Source organism: Gavialis gangeticus, unplaced genomic scaffold, assembly GCF_001723915.1.
Source record: "Gavialis gangeticus isolate Ggan-Ray unplaced genomic scaffold, GavGan_comp1, whole genome shotgun sequence".
NCBI lineage: Eukaryota > Metazoa > Chordata > Crocodylia > Gavialidae > Gavialis > Gavialis gangeticus.
The window spans coordinates 99,465,655-99,482,207 of record NW_017729022.1 but is presented as its reverse complement, the minus strand read 5'-3'; the positions used below and the strand labels follow the sequence as shown (position 1 = coordinate 99,482,207).

The following is a 16,553-nucleotide window of genomic DNA, read 5'->3' as shown; positions in this document are numbered from 1 at the left end:
GACTGCTGCAGTGGGTAGAGGGTGCAGGGAACTCTCAGGGCTGCTTCAGCAGTCCAGCTGGCACAAGAGGTAGTGTCCCCAGCTTCCAAATGGCTGGGTCCCAGAAGCTCCTGAGAACAAGTAGCCCTGACTTACTTGAAAGGGCATCTTTCTGTACTGCTGGGGCCAGGACAGGGCAGCTTTTTATACTGCTGGGGACAACACAGGTTCTGGCCCTAGGCCCTAGCTCCCCCTGGCTGCAGATCCAGGAGGAGGCAGGCAGGGTTATTTTGCGCCAAGTGGCACAATTTGCCCCACACCGAAGTGCATGTTTGGGCACATGCACTGAGGTAAAAAGCCCCAGTGCAAATTTGCACCACTTGTATTTGAGCTGCTGCATGTGCGTGCGGTTGCATGTATGGATGTGCCCTCTGGGTCCTACTCCACAGCTAGCTTTGTACCCATCTAACCATCTCACAGATTAGCCCACTATCTTCCAATATTCTCATGAGAGCATCATGGGATACCAGATCAAAGGCTTTTTGGAAGTCAAGGTATACAATATCTACCACTTGTCCCTTATCCAGGTGGCAAGTCACCTGATTGTAAAAGGAGTTGAGGTTGGTTAGACAAGACCTGCCCGCCACTAAGCCATGCTGGCTGTCATTCAGAATCCTACCTTCTGCAAGCCTATCACACATAGACTCCTTAATGGATTTTTCCAGGATTTTCCCTAGGATAGACGTTAGGCTAATTGCGTTATAGTTACCTGGGTTCTCCCTCCTCCCCTTCTTGAAAATGGGTATAACATTGGCCCTCTTCCAGTCCTCAGGAATCTCTGTGAATCTATGATTGGGCTAAATCAAAAGAGGTTTGTATGACATGAGACACCAGGTCATACAGAACAGCTCTGTAGGCTAGATCCAGTCTGTAGGTCACTGGTTTGACACCCCTGGTCTTTAGGTTCACTTCTGCTTGGAAATCTTGAGAGGAGATTTTCATTTGATGCTGGTTTCTGGTTTGAGTTATGCTAGAAACAGCACAAGAATGTCATCTCTTGGGGTGTATTTGTACTGCCATTTCAGGTCTTGTGTGGAGCTCATAAATGAAAAGGTGCCTGAAACCTATACGCAGGGTGGAAGAGAGACTCATCCAGGCTTTTCATGTTACAGAAAGGTCAATTTTGAATGGATGATTTTGTCTGATATTCTGTGTGGGGGGGAGCGGAATTTTTTAATTTTAATTTTATAATTAATGGCCAAGAGCATGCTTGGCTTTGTATAAGACACTGAATATAATGACCCTTTCTGACAATTCAATAAGCAGTAGATGAGCCGATGAAAAGTCAGGGTCTGTTTGTTGCTGCAGTATTTTTCCTTCAGATGAAGTAGTGGGATGAAGAGTTAGTTTTCAGGCCTTGCAGGGGAAGTGTATTCTTAAGAATGATTTGAAAAGTGCCCTATGCACAGAGATTAGAAGGGAAACTAGTTTTATTTGAACTGGTTCACTTGTCTCTAATTGTGATGCTTAATCAATGGGCCATAGGAGTAATCAAAGCACTGCCCTTGATTATCTCTTACTGTATAAGTCTAATCAAATGACAAATGCAAAATAAGTATCATTTTTGCATTGCTTAATACATTCATTTCTTGCTCAGTGGCATACTATAAATCATGTTAATCGCATTTCAGCTCTCTAGTGTCTGATTTTTTTTCTTGTCTCTCCTCTCATTGGCTCTCCTCTTTCCCTCTCCCTGATATATATATTGAGTTCATGATGTGTCCAGGATTGTTAATCTGTTAATTGGTTGCAAATCTTTGATCTGACCCTGTAGTCTAAAAAAACAGGAGTGGACTTTACTTATACCTGTAATCCCATAGATTGCATTGGTGCTACAGACATGTATATGGATGACTTCTTTTAGCAAAGGTTTTCAGGGTTAAGCTTTGAGAATTTAGCCGTCTGGTGCCTAAAGATACAGATACACGCTGAATGGGATTAGTCCTTCTACTTCCCACTGACTTTTAATGGGAGATAAGTACATATCCTGTTTAGGTGTATTATAAATCTCCATGAATGACTGGTGCCTCCCAAGACTTGGGGGGGGGCACCATGGCAGCAATCGGGGACTGCCTGCAGCCGTCATTGTCGGTGAGTGGTGAGAGGGGACCGCCCGCAGCTGCTAGTGTTGGTGTTGTTGTGGGTGAGTGGAGACTGCAGTGTCAGCGGCGGGGCGGGGGGCGGCTGCAAGTGGCGACCACCTGCAGAAGCTGGCGGCAGCTTCAGCAGCAGCCAGTCTCAGGGGGGCACATGTCCCACCCATAACCCCCCATGTGTCGTCTGTGTAAATCTCTGTAGGTGCCTAGCTGCATCAGGAGGGACCTACATACCCTTGTCAAACTGGCCTTTCAATGCCAGGGCCCCATCTTGTTTGGTGGCTCTCAGTTCCAACTGCAGACAAGGGGAGTTGGAGATGCTTAGGACCAGGCAATGTCCAGCTTCAAACATGTTGTCTGTCAGTCCATGTTGAGAAGTTTAATAGGCCCAGATGGCAGTACTCCTTGTGGTGACAGGTTGGTTTGAGTGGAGCTCTGTCTTGGTCAGTCTCACTTCCAGTGCCAGGGTTATGACCATTGGTGGGGGAAAGAGAACAAACTCTTAAAAAAAAGCATTTGGATTATTTTTTCTCTTTCCCTCTTTCTCTCTAAAACTAGATTTTCCTCGCAATTCTTTTTTTATTGTTGGCTGTCTGCAAACTAGAGCTGCGTAGCTGCATTTGTTGGGAGGGAAGGGTCTGCAATAACAGCAGGTTTTTGAAGCTGCTGATGTCAAATAATAATAATAACGTAAATAGCACTGTTGTCTCAGTTGCTTGTGACTTGTGCTTGTTATAATGATTGTCTAGACCCCATGGCCGTGGGGCAAAGTGCATCCTTTGTGTTACAGTCCAAAGCTGGCCCTAGCACATCCTTGCTGGAACGTAAAAATAATATTCAAGTGTGTTACTTGTCCACAAAATAATTTGAGAATTTATAATGGGTTCTGATGCAAGCAAATAACCCATGTGCCTAATCAGCAGAGAGATGGCGACCTTCCTGCTTCAAAGAAGAAACGCCAAGCAGGGGAGAAGATTATGTATACTTTGGTCTCTGTACCACATGGAAATGACATTGCATCTCTCTTTGAACTGGATGCCACCACTCTTCAGAGAGCTGATTGCCTGGTTCCAAGGTAAAACAAAATAAAAAAAATAAAAAAAGGTAGTGCTGCACTGACAAGGCTTCTCTCTAGTGATATACTGGTGAGTAAACAGAACAATCAAATAGGAACTAGTATTATTCTTCATTTAAAATTGAGGAGTGTTCACAGATAAACAAGAGATGTATAAAATATGATCCTGCAGCTATGATTGGATAAAATGATTCTAAGGACAGAACAAGTAAGACCTAAAGGGAATTTGTCAGGATAAAAATAATAGGCCAGATGTTGCACTGAATATAACTGAGGGCAGAGTTGGGCTCAGCACACTGCTTGGAAAAACAAGACTGGTGATAGATCATTCACAGTAAATAATTTATTCAATGACTTTTGCTTGTCTCCATGGCAGATCACAATAACTTTTTGAATGTATTTTTGTTAAAATGTATTCAAAAATAGCTTTTTGAATGTTTTACTGTGGGGATTAATTGTGAATATTTGAAATTTAAACCATTGCTTAGCTGCAGTTGTCCAGGTAAGTCACATGGTGCAGTCACTTTGGGGCAAATTGTTGTCTGTTGATTTAAAATTTGATTCCTAAGTATGTGGATGCAACATTAAAGTTTATTTTCTGTGTTCATTTTTTTGCCAGCACAGTTCACTGGTATGAATATTCAGACTTTGAATATGACATAAGATATTCAGACTTTGTCAAAGAGAATTGATTTTAACAGTAGAAGTAATATTCCCTGAAAAAATGATTGCATTAATTTCTTAGTGGTACCTTATGACTGCATCACAAGTTATTAAACTGAAATATTTTTTAAAAGTCCAGTATTTGCTTTTTGTGAACTTGATTAATAGTGGAGGGCTGTAAGATGATACAAATATTTACTCATGTTAGCACGAGCTTGCAAAATCTAACCATTAGCCTAGGAATCCCTATTTGTCAGTTTTACTTTTCTGGCATGTTATATTTTGGTAAACATATTGGTTGAGATTCATTAAAATCTTTTTACTTGGACTAGACTGTATAAATAAAATGTTTTCTTTGGGGCTCAATTAATCTCTTTCTTAGTGTCTCTAAAAATGTCTGGCACAAAACCAGTGCATCCTTCTTTCTCCAGCCTTGTTGTTTTGTTTGGTTTTTCTCTAGGAACTCTTATGTGAGACTGAGGCACTTATGCACTAATACCTGGGTGACCAGCACTAGCATTCCAATAGACACAGATGAAGAGAGACCTGTAATGTTGAAGGTAAATATTGGTGAACGTGTATGAATTTACCAAATTCATTTCTAAAACTTTCTGTCAATGATTTAACATCCTTGTGATCTACTTAGTGGAAGGTGGAGAATTGCTTATCCAAATTAAAGTGTGCTTAAATAATATTGCAGATTGGGACGTGCCAAACAAAAGAAGACAAGGAAGCTTTTGCCATTATTTCAGTTCCTCTGTCTGAGGTCAGAGACTTGGATTTTGCCAATGATGCCAACAAAGTGTTAGCTTCAACTGTTAAAAAGTTGGAGAATGGAACAATAACACAAAATGAAAGGAGGTTAGTAATCTTCTGTGCTTCCCTCCCTCCACCCACCTCCCTTCCCAGTCAGTACCATGCAAAGGAAATATATACTATGGCAATGGATGTGTGGGTTACATTTGGACAAGTAAGTAGTTGGGTGAGATAGGGGGTAGTGGGTAGGGGGTGAGCGTTTGAGCTCAGGTCTCATACTTTCGTCTCTGTCACTGACTTCTGCTAAGACACTGGATGAGTCACTAAAGTTGTGTCTGCACAGCAAACCCAGCAGTAGCACCCTCAAGCGGACTGCATTGTTTAGTAAGGGCTTCCTCCTAAACCAGAAGCAGGGTAGCTGTGACCATGTAGTTCCAGAAGTGAGCATTGCCCCAAGTGTCAACGATGCTAAGTAAGCCTGCCTTAAGTGCTGCCTGGATACAGCTTCCAGTTGAGGAGGCTGCCAATGTGGAGCAGAACAGCTTACTTGAGGGTATCACTGCCAGGCACAGTAAGTTTATAGTGAAAACACAGCGTACCTTGATTCCCCATTTTGAAAATTGGCATAGATTCATAGATATTAGAGCTGGAAGGGACCTCGTAAGGTCAACAAGTCCAGCCCCCTGCCCAAGGGCAGGAAGTCAGCAGGGGTCAGAGGATCCCAGCAAGATAGACATCTCAATGTCTCTTGAAGGCGTTCAAAGTAGGTGCTTGAACCACCTCATGATAGTGCTTCTTTGTCTCACATGGACCTTTTAAGTACTGAACATAGATAAGGAGGAAGAATAGGCAAATGTAAATTTATAATTTGAGTTTCTACCCTAAACTGCTTAAATTGTATAATAATTGAATCCTCTGGGCCTGATTCTTATTTGCAGTAAGGCCATTTAAGCCACAGCCAGTGTAAAGGAACCTTAGAGTAGTGGTAATTCAGGTCCCTTCACCTTTCTAAAGCAATATAAAGGGGCCTTAGCATAACTGGGAAGCTGGCCCAACATCTACTCCTCTCTTTTTCTCAGCCCTCCTTTTATCTTCCCTAATTCCCTAGTCACTTCTTCTTCATACTGCTACTGTAGTTAAAGTATCTGCCCTTCCCACTCATCCACGCTTCAACTGCAGCTGTTCTAGAGTGTCTGCCCTTCTCATCTGCCCATGAATTAAGGGATTTTGTTGTATGTTGTAGCCAAATATATCACACTGCTGGTGATGTACTTTACTATTTATTTTCAGCTGTCTGTGGTAAAATTGAATATTAGACAGCATCTCTGATACTATTAATTTGTAACTTTCATTCTACTACGGATCATCCACGACTTTTTGCTGAAAATGTTATTTTTTTTTGCCAATAAAATTGAATGTTTGTAGATTATCAGATGAAGAGCTTTTTTGTCAATAATAATTGGAACAGATTGTTTGGTGGTAGATTGAAGATTTATCCTAATGTGCACTGCTCTAATGGTCCAAATGAAGTGTCCTCCTATTAGCTTTGCTGTGTTGTCGTGATTCAGAATCATCAAGCAATGAGGCTGTTGGTATGATACAATGTTGAAAATATTTCAAAGCAGTTTCAGTACCTAATCATTACTTCTGTATCCCTGCTTTTTTAAAATCAGTACAATCATATTATCACAGATAAGTAGGGCTGAAAGGGACCTCAGAAGGCCATCTACTCCAGCCCCCTGATGGAGGGCAGAATTATATCCAACTAAACCATGCTGTCAAAGTGTTTGTCTAACCTACTCTTAAACTTCCAAGGATGGAGATTTCACAGCCTCCCTGGGTAACCAGTTCCAATGCTTAACCACTCTTCTAGTAAGAAAGTTCTTCCTAGTATTCAACCCAAATTTTCCTTGGTGCAATTTAAGACCGTTGCCCATCATGTTGTTCCCTGTGGCCATAAAGAATAGTCTATCTCCATCTTCTTTATAACCTCCCTACAAGTACTTGAAGACTGTTATGAACCCCCTTCTCCATCTCCATTCATTCTTTTCTTCTCCAGACTAAATAAATACAGTTTTTCTGGTTTTCCTTGTAAGTCATGTTTGCCAACCCCCTAATGATTTTTTCATGCTCTCTGTTGGACTCTTTCTAATTTGTTGAAGCATCGGGTCCAAAACTGGACACAGTATTCCGAGTGAGGCTTCATCAGTGCTGAACAGAATGGAGGACTTCCTTCCCTTGACTTGCAAGTGTCACTTATATTAATACAGCCCACTATGCTATTAACCCTTTTTCTGTAACAAGAACACACTGTTGGCTCATATTCAGCTTAATAGTGTTTTTCATTTCCACTTACTCCACCATGTTCTGGCTTAGATGTATAGTGATCCCACAAGTTTTGTCTTGTTGCTCAGTCCCACACCATCACCTTTTTCTGTTTGGAAGGCACCCTTATGTTGTGAGTCTTGCTCTACTCAATCATAGCTACACATGGGCTGTGATTTTGTGTTGATCAGTAGGTTAGCCACACTGTTGCTATTTTTATTAATGACAGTTGTGTGCCAGAATTCCTTAGTTGGCTTTGAAACTCTCCACCAAAGATCCAAATATGACTCTAGTAGCAGACTAGTTTGTAGCCCAGACTGGATCCTGGCCAAATTCATGACCCCTCTTGAGGTCAATGAGGTTAAATAGGCTTTACTGGGTACAACCACATGAGGCGTTACTGCGCAGTAGCTGGTTACTACCATGCAGTGGCATTGCTGGATGCTAACTGTAATGTGACATTATTGCACAGTGGTAACGAGCTCGTTGTTACTGTGCTGTAGCATCAGGAAAAATCATGCGGGGATGGTACTGAAGAATAACGCTGGTTACTGTGCAATCATTTAGTACTTGCATAAGTAAATGACTAAATGACTGCTCAGTAAAAACTGCTCAGTCCGCTGCTCATGTAGATGCAGCCACTGAACAAAATCTGGCCTTCTGTGTGCTGACAGCTTTCCCCCACCCTTTGTTTTCCCTGGTTTATTCATTAGTTCTAGGGTAAGAGCTTGTGGCTTTGTAGAGGTTCTGCAGGAAAACTGCTGGTTCTTCTCAAAGATGTTCCTTAAAGTGAGTACAGTGGCCATTTTGATTTCAGAGTTGCAGGTGCAATGTCATGATATTATTTGTTTGCTTCTCCCAGGAATGAGAGCCATCCTTTGGTAGCAGCAGAGACATTCTTTATTAGAGCACATCCTAGTTCTCACTAAAGCTCATTCAGCCTAGTACGGACAGCAAGACAGACTGCCTTTTTCAAATCCATTTTCAATGCTTCTTTTGATCAATGCTGGTATTTCATAGACATTAGGGTTGGAAGGGACCTCGGAAGATCATCGAGTCCAGCCCCCTGCCCAAAGGGCAGGAAGTCAGCTGGGGTCATAGGATCCCAGCAAGATAAGCATCCAATTTGCTCTTGAAGGTGTTCAATGTAGGTGCTTGAACCACCTCTGATGGCAGGCTGTTCCAGACCCTGGGGGCTCGGACAGTAAAGAAATTCTTCCTTATGTCCAGCCTGAAACGGTCTTGCAGTAGTTTATGACTGTTCGACCTCGTCATCCCTTGGGGTGCTCTGGTGAACAAACGTTCCCCCAGATCCTGGTGGTCACCCCGATAAACTTATAGGTGGCCATCAGATCACCCCTGAGCCTGTGCTTTTTTAGGCTAAAGAGCCCCATGGCGCTCAGCCTGTCGTCGTAAGGCCTGTTTTCCTGCCCTCTGATCATGCGCGTGGCTCTTCTCTGGACTCTCTCAAGCTTCTCCACATCCTTTTTGAATTGTGGAGCCCAAAATTGGACGCAGTACTCCAGCTGCGGTCTCACCAAGGCCAAGTACAGGGGGAGAATGACGTCCTGGGATTTGCTTGAGAAGCATCTATGGATGCAAGCCAGCGTTTTGGTCACTTTACTAGCCACAGCATCACAGGATAGTATTGGAGCAGCATCATATTGGAGCAGGATGCTCCCATCTCTCTCCACTGAGTGCATCAAATTTAAATTGGACTTGTGTTTAGCTTTTGCCTGGAGAACCCTAGGTAGACCGAGTGTGAGAGCATCTTACTACTGTCACTGGACCTTGAAGCCAGCTGGTGTATTTGTCTTGTGTACATTTCATATTTCTGAATACTGTTCATCAACTCAACTTGCTGCCCTGTTTGCTGCTGTTGCTATTTAATGCCTTGGTAAACATCTCCGTGATGGATTTAAGCCTCTGCTGACTCAAGGCCTTGAATCCTTAAGTACATGTCTAACTTGGCTTTACAATGACTGAAGTTCTGTTGTGCAAAATAAAGCCTATTTTAAAATGTGATTTGCTCTTTTATTGAATCCAGCAAAGAATGGAAGGGTAGAGTTATGATTTTGTTTCTCTTTCTAGGTTTGTAACCAAGCTGCTGGAAGATCTCATTTTCTTTGTTGCTGATATACCTAATAATGGGCAGGAAGTTTTGGATGTGGTTGTCACCAAGCCAAACCGAGAAAGGCAGAAGTTAATGAGGGAACAAAATATCTTAGCCCAGGTGTGTTAGGGGTATTAGCAGTATTTTTAGATTTATACATACGAGTGAGCTGCTTGTGTAATTAAGTAGGCTACATCATGCTTATGGGGTTGAAATTACTGGGCTCATCTATTTGTTCTCTGAAAAAAGAAGGGGCAATTAAAATTTTATGTATAAATGGCAAATTCTATTTTCAGTGATATCCATACAACTCCACTGAATCCCATGACTCTGTCTGAGAACAAATTCTTGACCAGAGGTGGTGAAGTTGAAACAGATTTGCAATTTAGTCCCTGACTTGAGTGCATGTCACAGTTTATATCAACCAGACGTTATATTCTTTGTAAAGGTGCTTGAATAAACATGGTAAAAAGGATAAAGATGAGGAATAAGAGCCAAAAATGTCTTTCTTTTTGTACCAGTGAAGGCATTTATGATGATGTCAGTGATCATTGTTTGCTTGGGGATATCAGTCAGCAGGCTGGGGAGAAAATGCCAGGTTGTTTAATGTCTGAGGTTGACAGTGCCACCCAACATATTCCATTTTAGGTCATTAACAAGAGTGGCACCCTCTTTCTTACTGGATTTAAATTACACCTGTGACTTTCTGTGTACATAGCCTCCAGCATGGCTAATTAAAGACATGCAGCAGTTTGTCTTTGTTCTCACCCTCCTTGGTTCTGAACAGATATTTGGGATTCTCAAAGCTCCTTTTAAGGACAAAGGAGGAGAAGGATCAATGCTGAGACTTGAAGATCTTGGTGACCAGAGATATGCTCCATACAAATATGTGTTAAGGCTATGTTACAGGGTACTCAGACATTCCCAGCAGGACTATAGGAAAAATCAGGTCAGTGATCTTATTTTTTTTCTACTCAGATTATTGCATAATTGTGTACTCTGGGTCTGATCCTGCACACAGAGCATGTTTGGAGTCTTAGGTGCTCTAATGAGAGAGGGTGGGTTTGGCTCTGTATGTGTAGCAAATCATGTTACAAAACAAGGAATTCTTTTACTAAGCAGAAGTGAAGTTGTGGCTGAGGAACTTTGACAAGAGATCAGCAATCAGGTTTGAGTGCTACAGGTTTAACTTTTCTGGGACGCTACCTGCTTATCACTCCATTAGCTGCATGTGCGACTGGGACCCCTGCTTCCTGGCCTTCTGCTGCATTATTAAAATGGGGCCCTTGTACTCCATGTTAGAGAGAAGGAAGGTTCTGTTAACATTTGAATTCCTCTTGCTGGCAATTCTGTGGAGCAAGGAGTGGTAGTAGTCTTTGAAACAGGGCTTGTTCCATCATCCTGCCCAGCCTGCTACCATAGGAGGCTGTTTGCAAGCAGTAGAGAGTTCAGACCACTACAGTGGATGCTTTTACAAGCCACAGAAGGAAATAAATTGCTGCCTCTGTAGGTGTGGATGGACAAAAGAGAAGGGGTTGAAATGACTATCAGTATCTTGGACATTTTTAGTTGCTTTCTAAAGCTGTGCAAAATATTTCAGTTCCTAAAAATATGAAGAATGTTCCTTCAAAATATGTTCCAAGTCTTCCATTATTTTTGGTAGAAGTGTTGACAGTCCCTGGACAATTAAGTTTTTTTTTCTTGGATTACCATCACCCCTACAGTCTAGATTCCCTTTAGTGCATGCCACTGGAAAGGTTTTGAGAGTTAGTTTGATTGTTAATTAACAAAGATATCCCTGATCCTAAAACAAGCATTGTTTCTTTCACACTGTTTAACAGATCATCCTGGGGCTTTTTGTTTTTCAGGAATATATTGCTAAGAACTTCTGTGTCATGCAGTCCCAGATTGGCTATGATATTCTGGCAGAAGACACCATCACAGCTTTGTTACACAACAACAGAAAGCTACTAGAGAAACACATCACGGCAAAGGAAATAGAGACATTTGTTAGTTTACTCAGGAGGAATCGAGAGCCAAGGTTTGAAGTAGTCTGCAGAACTTTCTTCTTGTGTATTGGTAGCCTTTTATTTCTGTGGGAGATGTTATCTGCCTTTTGTTTATCTTGTTGTCTTTTGCTCTGGTTAATTATTTGCTTGGACCTGGCAGACAAAAAGATGTTTTGTTTATAAAGTCACACTGAAGAGAGAGCAGAGATACCTGCAAGTCTAGAATTTGACTATTTCCACTTGCCAAAATGTGACTGGTTGGAAAACAGCGTTTCCAGTTCATAAGAAAATTTCATTTATTTAAAAACTGCTTTTTGTTAGAATCTGACTGAAATAAAAAAATGTTTTTAAATTTCCTACAAGCTGGAAGTTCTCTGGACTCTATAGCTGCTCAGTGAAACTATTATTAATCTTAGTTTTACTACTTGGGGAAGCAGTGACATTGGCAAGAATGCCATAAGTTTACTAAGCAGTTGCAGGGGGTGCCAGGGTCCCTTGGTGTCCAGTACTTCCAAGGTCCTCAGCTCACCATCAGACTGCCCCAGGGATGCTGAACTTTCAAGGTACCCAAATCTGGGCCAAGAATCTGCTCAAGTTTTGGTACACTGTTTGGGATTTGGCAGAAGCCTGTCAAACTGAGGATATGTCCAACAAAATAGGGCTCAACTGACAAGTATTTTCAAATGAAATTTTGCTGGAAAATTTCTGACTAATTCTAGTTGGAAGATAAAATGGATGAATGGAGTGCTTAATGAAAAGAAATCTCAATTTTTTTGGTAAATATAAGAAATTTAATATGGTGAGAGCCAATTTATGCCTTTGGTAATTGTGGATATCATTTTTATGGAAGGGATTTATAATTTTCCTGGAGGCTTTCTCTTTCTACTGATTTTGTTATTCTGCTCAAGTGTGCAGTCATGTCACCTCAAGCTGTGATCTTATCATACCTCCCAAACCAAGCTGTGTTGGGGGTTGGCCAGTTTTGGGGAAGGAGACCACATTGATACTCACCAGATTCCCATCCTGGAATTGAAAGGGAGAGGGGCGGGGGAAGTATTAAGGGGCTTGTTTACTTTTTAAATTCATTATATCATGGAACTTTTTTGTAAGAGTAGAGATCTTTATCTTGTTGCATGAATGAGTAAATGTATTGGTTTTATGCAAAAATGGCACCCATCTTTAAGCCAGGGTGCCAGAATAATTCACATTGGAAGGATACACTTTGCAATCAAAGAATACACTTTGGAATCACCTAGTTAAGGGCTTGGGCATATAGGATTTACTCATAGGCTTCTGTGGCACTTCTTACTTCCATGAGTAAGAATTGCAATAGTAGACCCTAAAACACAAATGAGTTATGAAAAAGGAAACCTACTTCAACATCAGCTCTTGCTAGGCAACTTCTCCCAAAGCCCAAGTAATTCTCTTTGGCCTGTTTCGATTTCTGCAGCATTTACAATCATATTTGGCAGCTTCTTTAGTAAAAATATTGTATGCCGTTCCTGAGCATCGTTAATTACTTGCTACCAGAGAACTGACTTACCTGCTACCATACAACTCGCTGTTTAAGTGGTGAATGAACTGGCTCCTGAATATAAGATATTTTCTTATATTTGTGAACTTACATTCTACAATTCAGAGAGCTTTTTGGAGAGGAAGTGTGACCCATGCTAACAGAGTGTTGATTTTGTCTTTCTATACTGGGTAGAAAGTTTGAGGCAGCCAGTGGCTTCATACTAATGGACCCAGGTCCTAGCAGTGGTGGAGAGTTTCATATTTTTAGGGAAAGCTTCATATGGAGAAATTTATTTCTGTTGTGATCTGTGTAATGGTTTGTCCTGCATTTTGTTGTATTTGCTGTTTCCCCCTATCTAGGTTCTTGGATTATCTATCAGACCTATGTGTTTCTAACACAACTGCAATACCAGTAACTCAGGAGCTCATCTGCAAGTTTATGCTGAGTCCGGGAAATGCTGACATTCTCATTCAAACCAAGTAAGCATCTACCACCAAGACACTTTTTATTACTGCATTGCCTCTATTGCTACATGTATTGGCAGCTACAGTATGCATTATTTATTTGAAGGCTGGTTTCAGCGCAGATAGACAATCCCTTGGAATGTTCAGTCATCCCCGATGATATTGACGAGGAAGAAGTTTGGTTGTATTGGATTGACAGCAACAAAGAACCTCATGGCAAAGCTATCAGACATCTTGCTCAGGAGGCTAAGGAAGGCACAAAAGCTGATTTGGAAGTTCTTACTTATTACAGGTATTCCATTTTTAGAAGGAAGATGATACTATATTAGATGGAGAATCTGATGTGATTCTTATTAAAGCCATCTGCCACTCTCTTAAATGGGAGTAAGGTGTGGGACCTTTGGTTTGGTCAGAAATGGGGGCTAAGTTTGTTTCAAATACATTTTGTATGAAGGATCACAATCTACACCATGTTTTCCAAATAAGCACTGAAGCTTCCACCCTTTTGACAGCTCTCCATGTGTAGAAATACTGTGGTTTCATCTCCTCTCTTTTTCATGCAGGTTATGTGTTTTAGTTTACACAATGGCTAGTGCAGTGACAGCCACATTGTATTCTTGTAGACAAGGTGTACTGGGAGCAGATGCCCAGAAGCAATTAGAACTGAGCACTATCAAGACTTGCAGATACCAGACACTCAAAGCCAGGGTCATGAAACAAAACCTTTAACGGACTGAAGACAAATAGTTCAAAGGCTTCATCCTGCCATCATTCTGTGTTGAGTTCCTTTGAACTCCAGTGGGAGTTGAGTATAGAAATTATTGGGGATAGGAGCCTAATACTAATGTTTGTGATGGCAAGGTAGCCTCTTCATTAGCGAAGCCACTGTGTGATTTCTAGTATGTTACATTGGGTGGGCAGAGATCAGGCTCACAAGATTAGATTCTTTGAATGCCACAGAGCAAGGTACCAGAGAAATCAAATGTACTGTTGAACTTGCACCTTTATTTTTTTTATTTCAGGTACCAGTTAAACCTCTTCGCAAGAATGTGCCTTGACCGCCAATACCTAGCCATAAACCAGATTTCTACTCAGTTGTCAGTAGATTTGATCCTGCGATGCGTGTCTGATGAAAGCCTTCCATATGACCTACGGGCTTCTTTTTGTCGTCTTATGCTACACATGCATGTAGACAGAGATCCACAGGAAACTGTAGTTCCTGTCAAATATGCCAGATTATGGACAGAAATTCCTACCAAGATCACAATCCACGAGTAAGTTAAAAAAAAAAATCACTAATGTATTTTAAGTGGATCAAATTTGTGTCAAGTAAAACTGTTAGAGGCTGTTTATTTTAATGTGGTGCATGTAACAGAGCATAGGAATGCTCTGTTATTTGCAGGGGCCTGAACAGCAGCAAGGCAGCCTTCAGTTGGCTGCAATCCCAATTAGGCACAACTGCTTGATTGGGAACAGGGGCTGCTGCTAGCAGCTGGGAAAACAACAACCCAGCTAGGGCTGCTGCTTGTGACACCTTGGAGGTAAGGGCAGGAGCTATGGGGATGGATGGAGGCTCCTGGTCCTGGGGCATGACCTAAAACTACACCCTGCTGGGGTTGGATGGTGTGGTGGGGCTGCTTGTGGCAGGGCAGTATCCAGGAACTGTCACACCTGGTGCCTCCTAAATGAAGGGCGAGTACAGAGTGCCAGAAAGCCTCAGCCCCCACTGTCTTGTGGGTGACCCTGTGGAGGGGAAAGGCTAGGGGAGCACACCCCAAACAACAAAGCAAGAGCCTAGACTCATGGTGAGCTCTGAGGTAGGACCCCAGGTCAGGAAGGGACCTGGGGCAGCGCCCAGACTCACCACAAGCTCTGAGGCTGCACCAGGAGTGAGGATCCAGGGGGTTGAGGCCCTGAGCCTTTGGGGAGCTATACAAGAAGCTCCTGGGGTGAATGGATTAGGGATTGTTGAGGTCCAGTATAGGGCAGGGGATAAGTTTAGGGGTACTGAGAAGCCCAGTGTGGGGCGTATGGGGCTTGGAGCCCTGAAAGGGAATGAGGCTTGGAGCCCAGAGTTACTGGCAGGGCTTGGAGTCCTGAATTGATAGGGGGCTGGGAGCCCTGAGTAGAATTGGGCTGGGAGCCTGAGGAGCAGTAAAGGGCTGGGAGCCGAAGTGATTGAGTGGCCGGGGTTTAGGCCAGAGAAGCAGGCCAGATGCTATGCCACACAGACCAAGGCCAGGTATGAGACCACGGATGTCGTCTGCGAGGCATGGGACACGGTAAGGGAAGGTCGGAGCTGTGTGTAATGCCCTTGGCATCAAGGCAAGTAAATGGGCAGCCTCCTGCCTTGTTAAGATCTATCAAACATTATCATCAAGGCATGGCATGCAAGGTAGGCAGGCATAGTGCTTAGAGACAAGTGGGTGGGCCTATGTTTAGACTGGCCCTGGGACACCCACTTCTTACAGTGTACATGTGAGAATATGGTTTGTTGTTGAAGACAAACCACTAGTTTCTGTTCATTCTGGAGACTTAAAAGCATTTCATTTTTAATAAGAACATTTTTATTTTAAGTGCATTATTATAGGGGAAACTGGGAAAAACAGAATGGCCTTTACTTACAACTGCTAAGCTGGAAACCATTAAATTGTGATTAATATTGTACCCTTGCTAAGCTGAATCCTAGTTTTACACTCAGACCTTAGTTGTGGTTTTAAAGTCATCTAACTGAAAGTCAAGTGCTGTGGGAACACATTGCACCAAAAGCCATTCACTGAGGCCTTAGCCTCAGTTCAGCAAAGTACTTAACATGTGCTAGTTTTAAGTATGTGTGGAGTCCCTTTGATTTTATGGGAACTGTCCACTACTTTATTGTGGACAAAGCTAACCTATTTAATAATTTCTTTGCCCCATTTTTCTGAGCAGCGACCAGGTCATCCCCCCACACTGGGATCCCCAGTGGTCCCAGGGGAGGCACAGCCAGGCCCACGGTCAGAGAGGACCTAGTCAGGGAACTTCTGGTGGGACTGGACGTGTTCAAATCAGCAGGTCCTGACGACCTCCACCCTAGAGTGCTGAGGGAATTAGCAGAGGTCATTGCAGGACCCCTGGAACAGCTTTACTTGTGGTGGAACAGCACTTGTGGTGCCCTGGGGAGGTGCCAGAGGACTGGAAAAGGGCCAATGTCGTCCCCATTTTCAAAAAAGGGAGGAAGGAGTACCCTGGAAATTATAGGCCTGTTAGTCTTACCTTGGTCGTAGAGAAACTTTTTGAGAAAATTTTCTAGGTGCACATCTGCGAGGGGCAAGCAGGAGACTGTATGCTTAGGGGCAACCTATCATTAGAGGCAGGTCCTGTCAGACCAACCTGGTGGCCATCTATGACAAGGTCACAAAATCTTTGGATGCAGGTGTTGCGGTGGACGTAGTCCCCTAGGGCTCGGTTCTCAGGCCCGCACTATTCAACATCTTCATCAGCAACTTGGACAAGGGGGT

The 16,553-nt window shown here is 42.7% G+C and overlaps 1 protein-coding gene across 4 annotated transcripts in view; it reads left to right on the top strand.

Moving 5' to 3' along the window:
• ITPR2 (inositol 1,4,5-trisphosphate receptor type 2) overlaps positions 1-16,553 on the top strand; it is a 533,709-nt gene that overhangs the window by 186,758 nt on the left and 330,398 nt on the right. For all 4 annotated transcript variants that reach the window (XM_019515702.1, XM_019515703.1, XM_019515701.1 and 1 more), the window contains 9 exons: positions 3,056-3,210; positions 4,334-4,433; positions 4,574-4,734; positions 9,046-9,187; positions 9,855-10,016; positions 10,936-11,108; positions 12,952-13,071; positions 13,163-13,348; positions 14,079-14,330. In XM_019515702.1, coding sequence (XP_019371247.1) covers positions 3,056-3,210; positions 4,334-4,433; positions 4,574-4,734; positions 9,046-9,187; positions 9,855-10,016; positions 10,936-11,108; positions 12,952-13,071; positions 13,163-13,348; positions 14,079-14,330 — 1,451 coding nt within the window. The remainder of the gene's footprint in view (positions 1-3,055; positions 3,211-4,333; positions 4,434-4,573; positions 4,735-9,045; positions 9,188-9,854; positions 10,017-10,935; positions 11,109-12,951; positions 13,072-13,162; positions 13,349-14,078; positions 14,331-16,553) is intronic.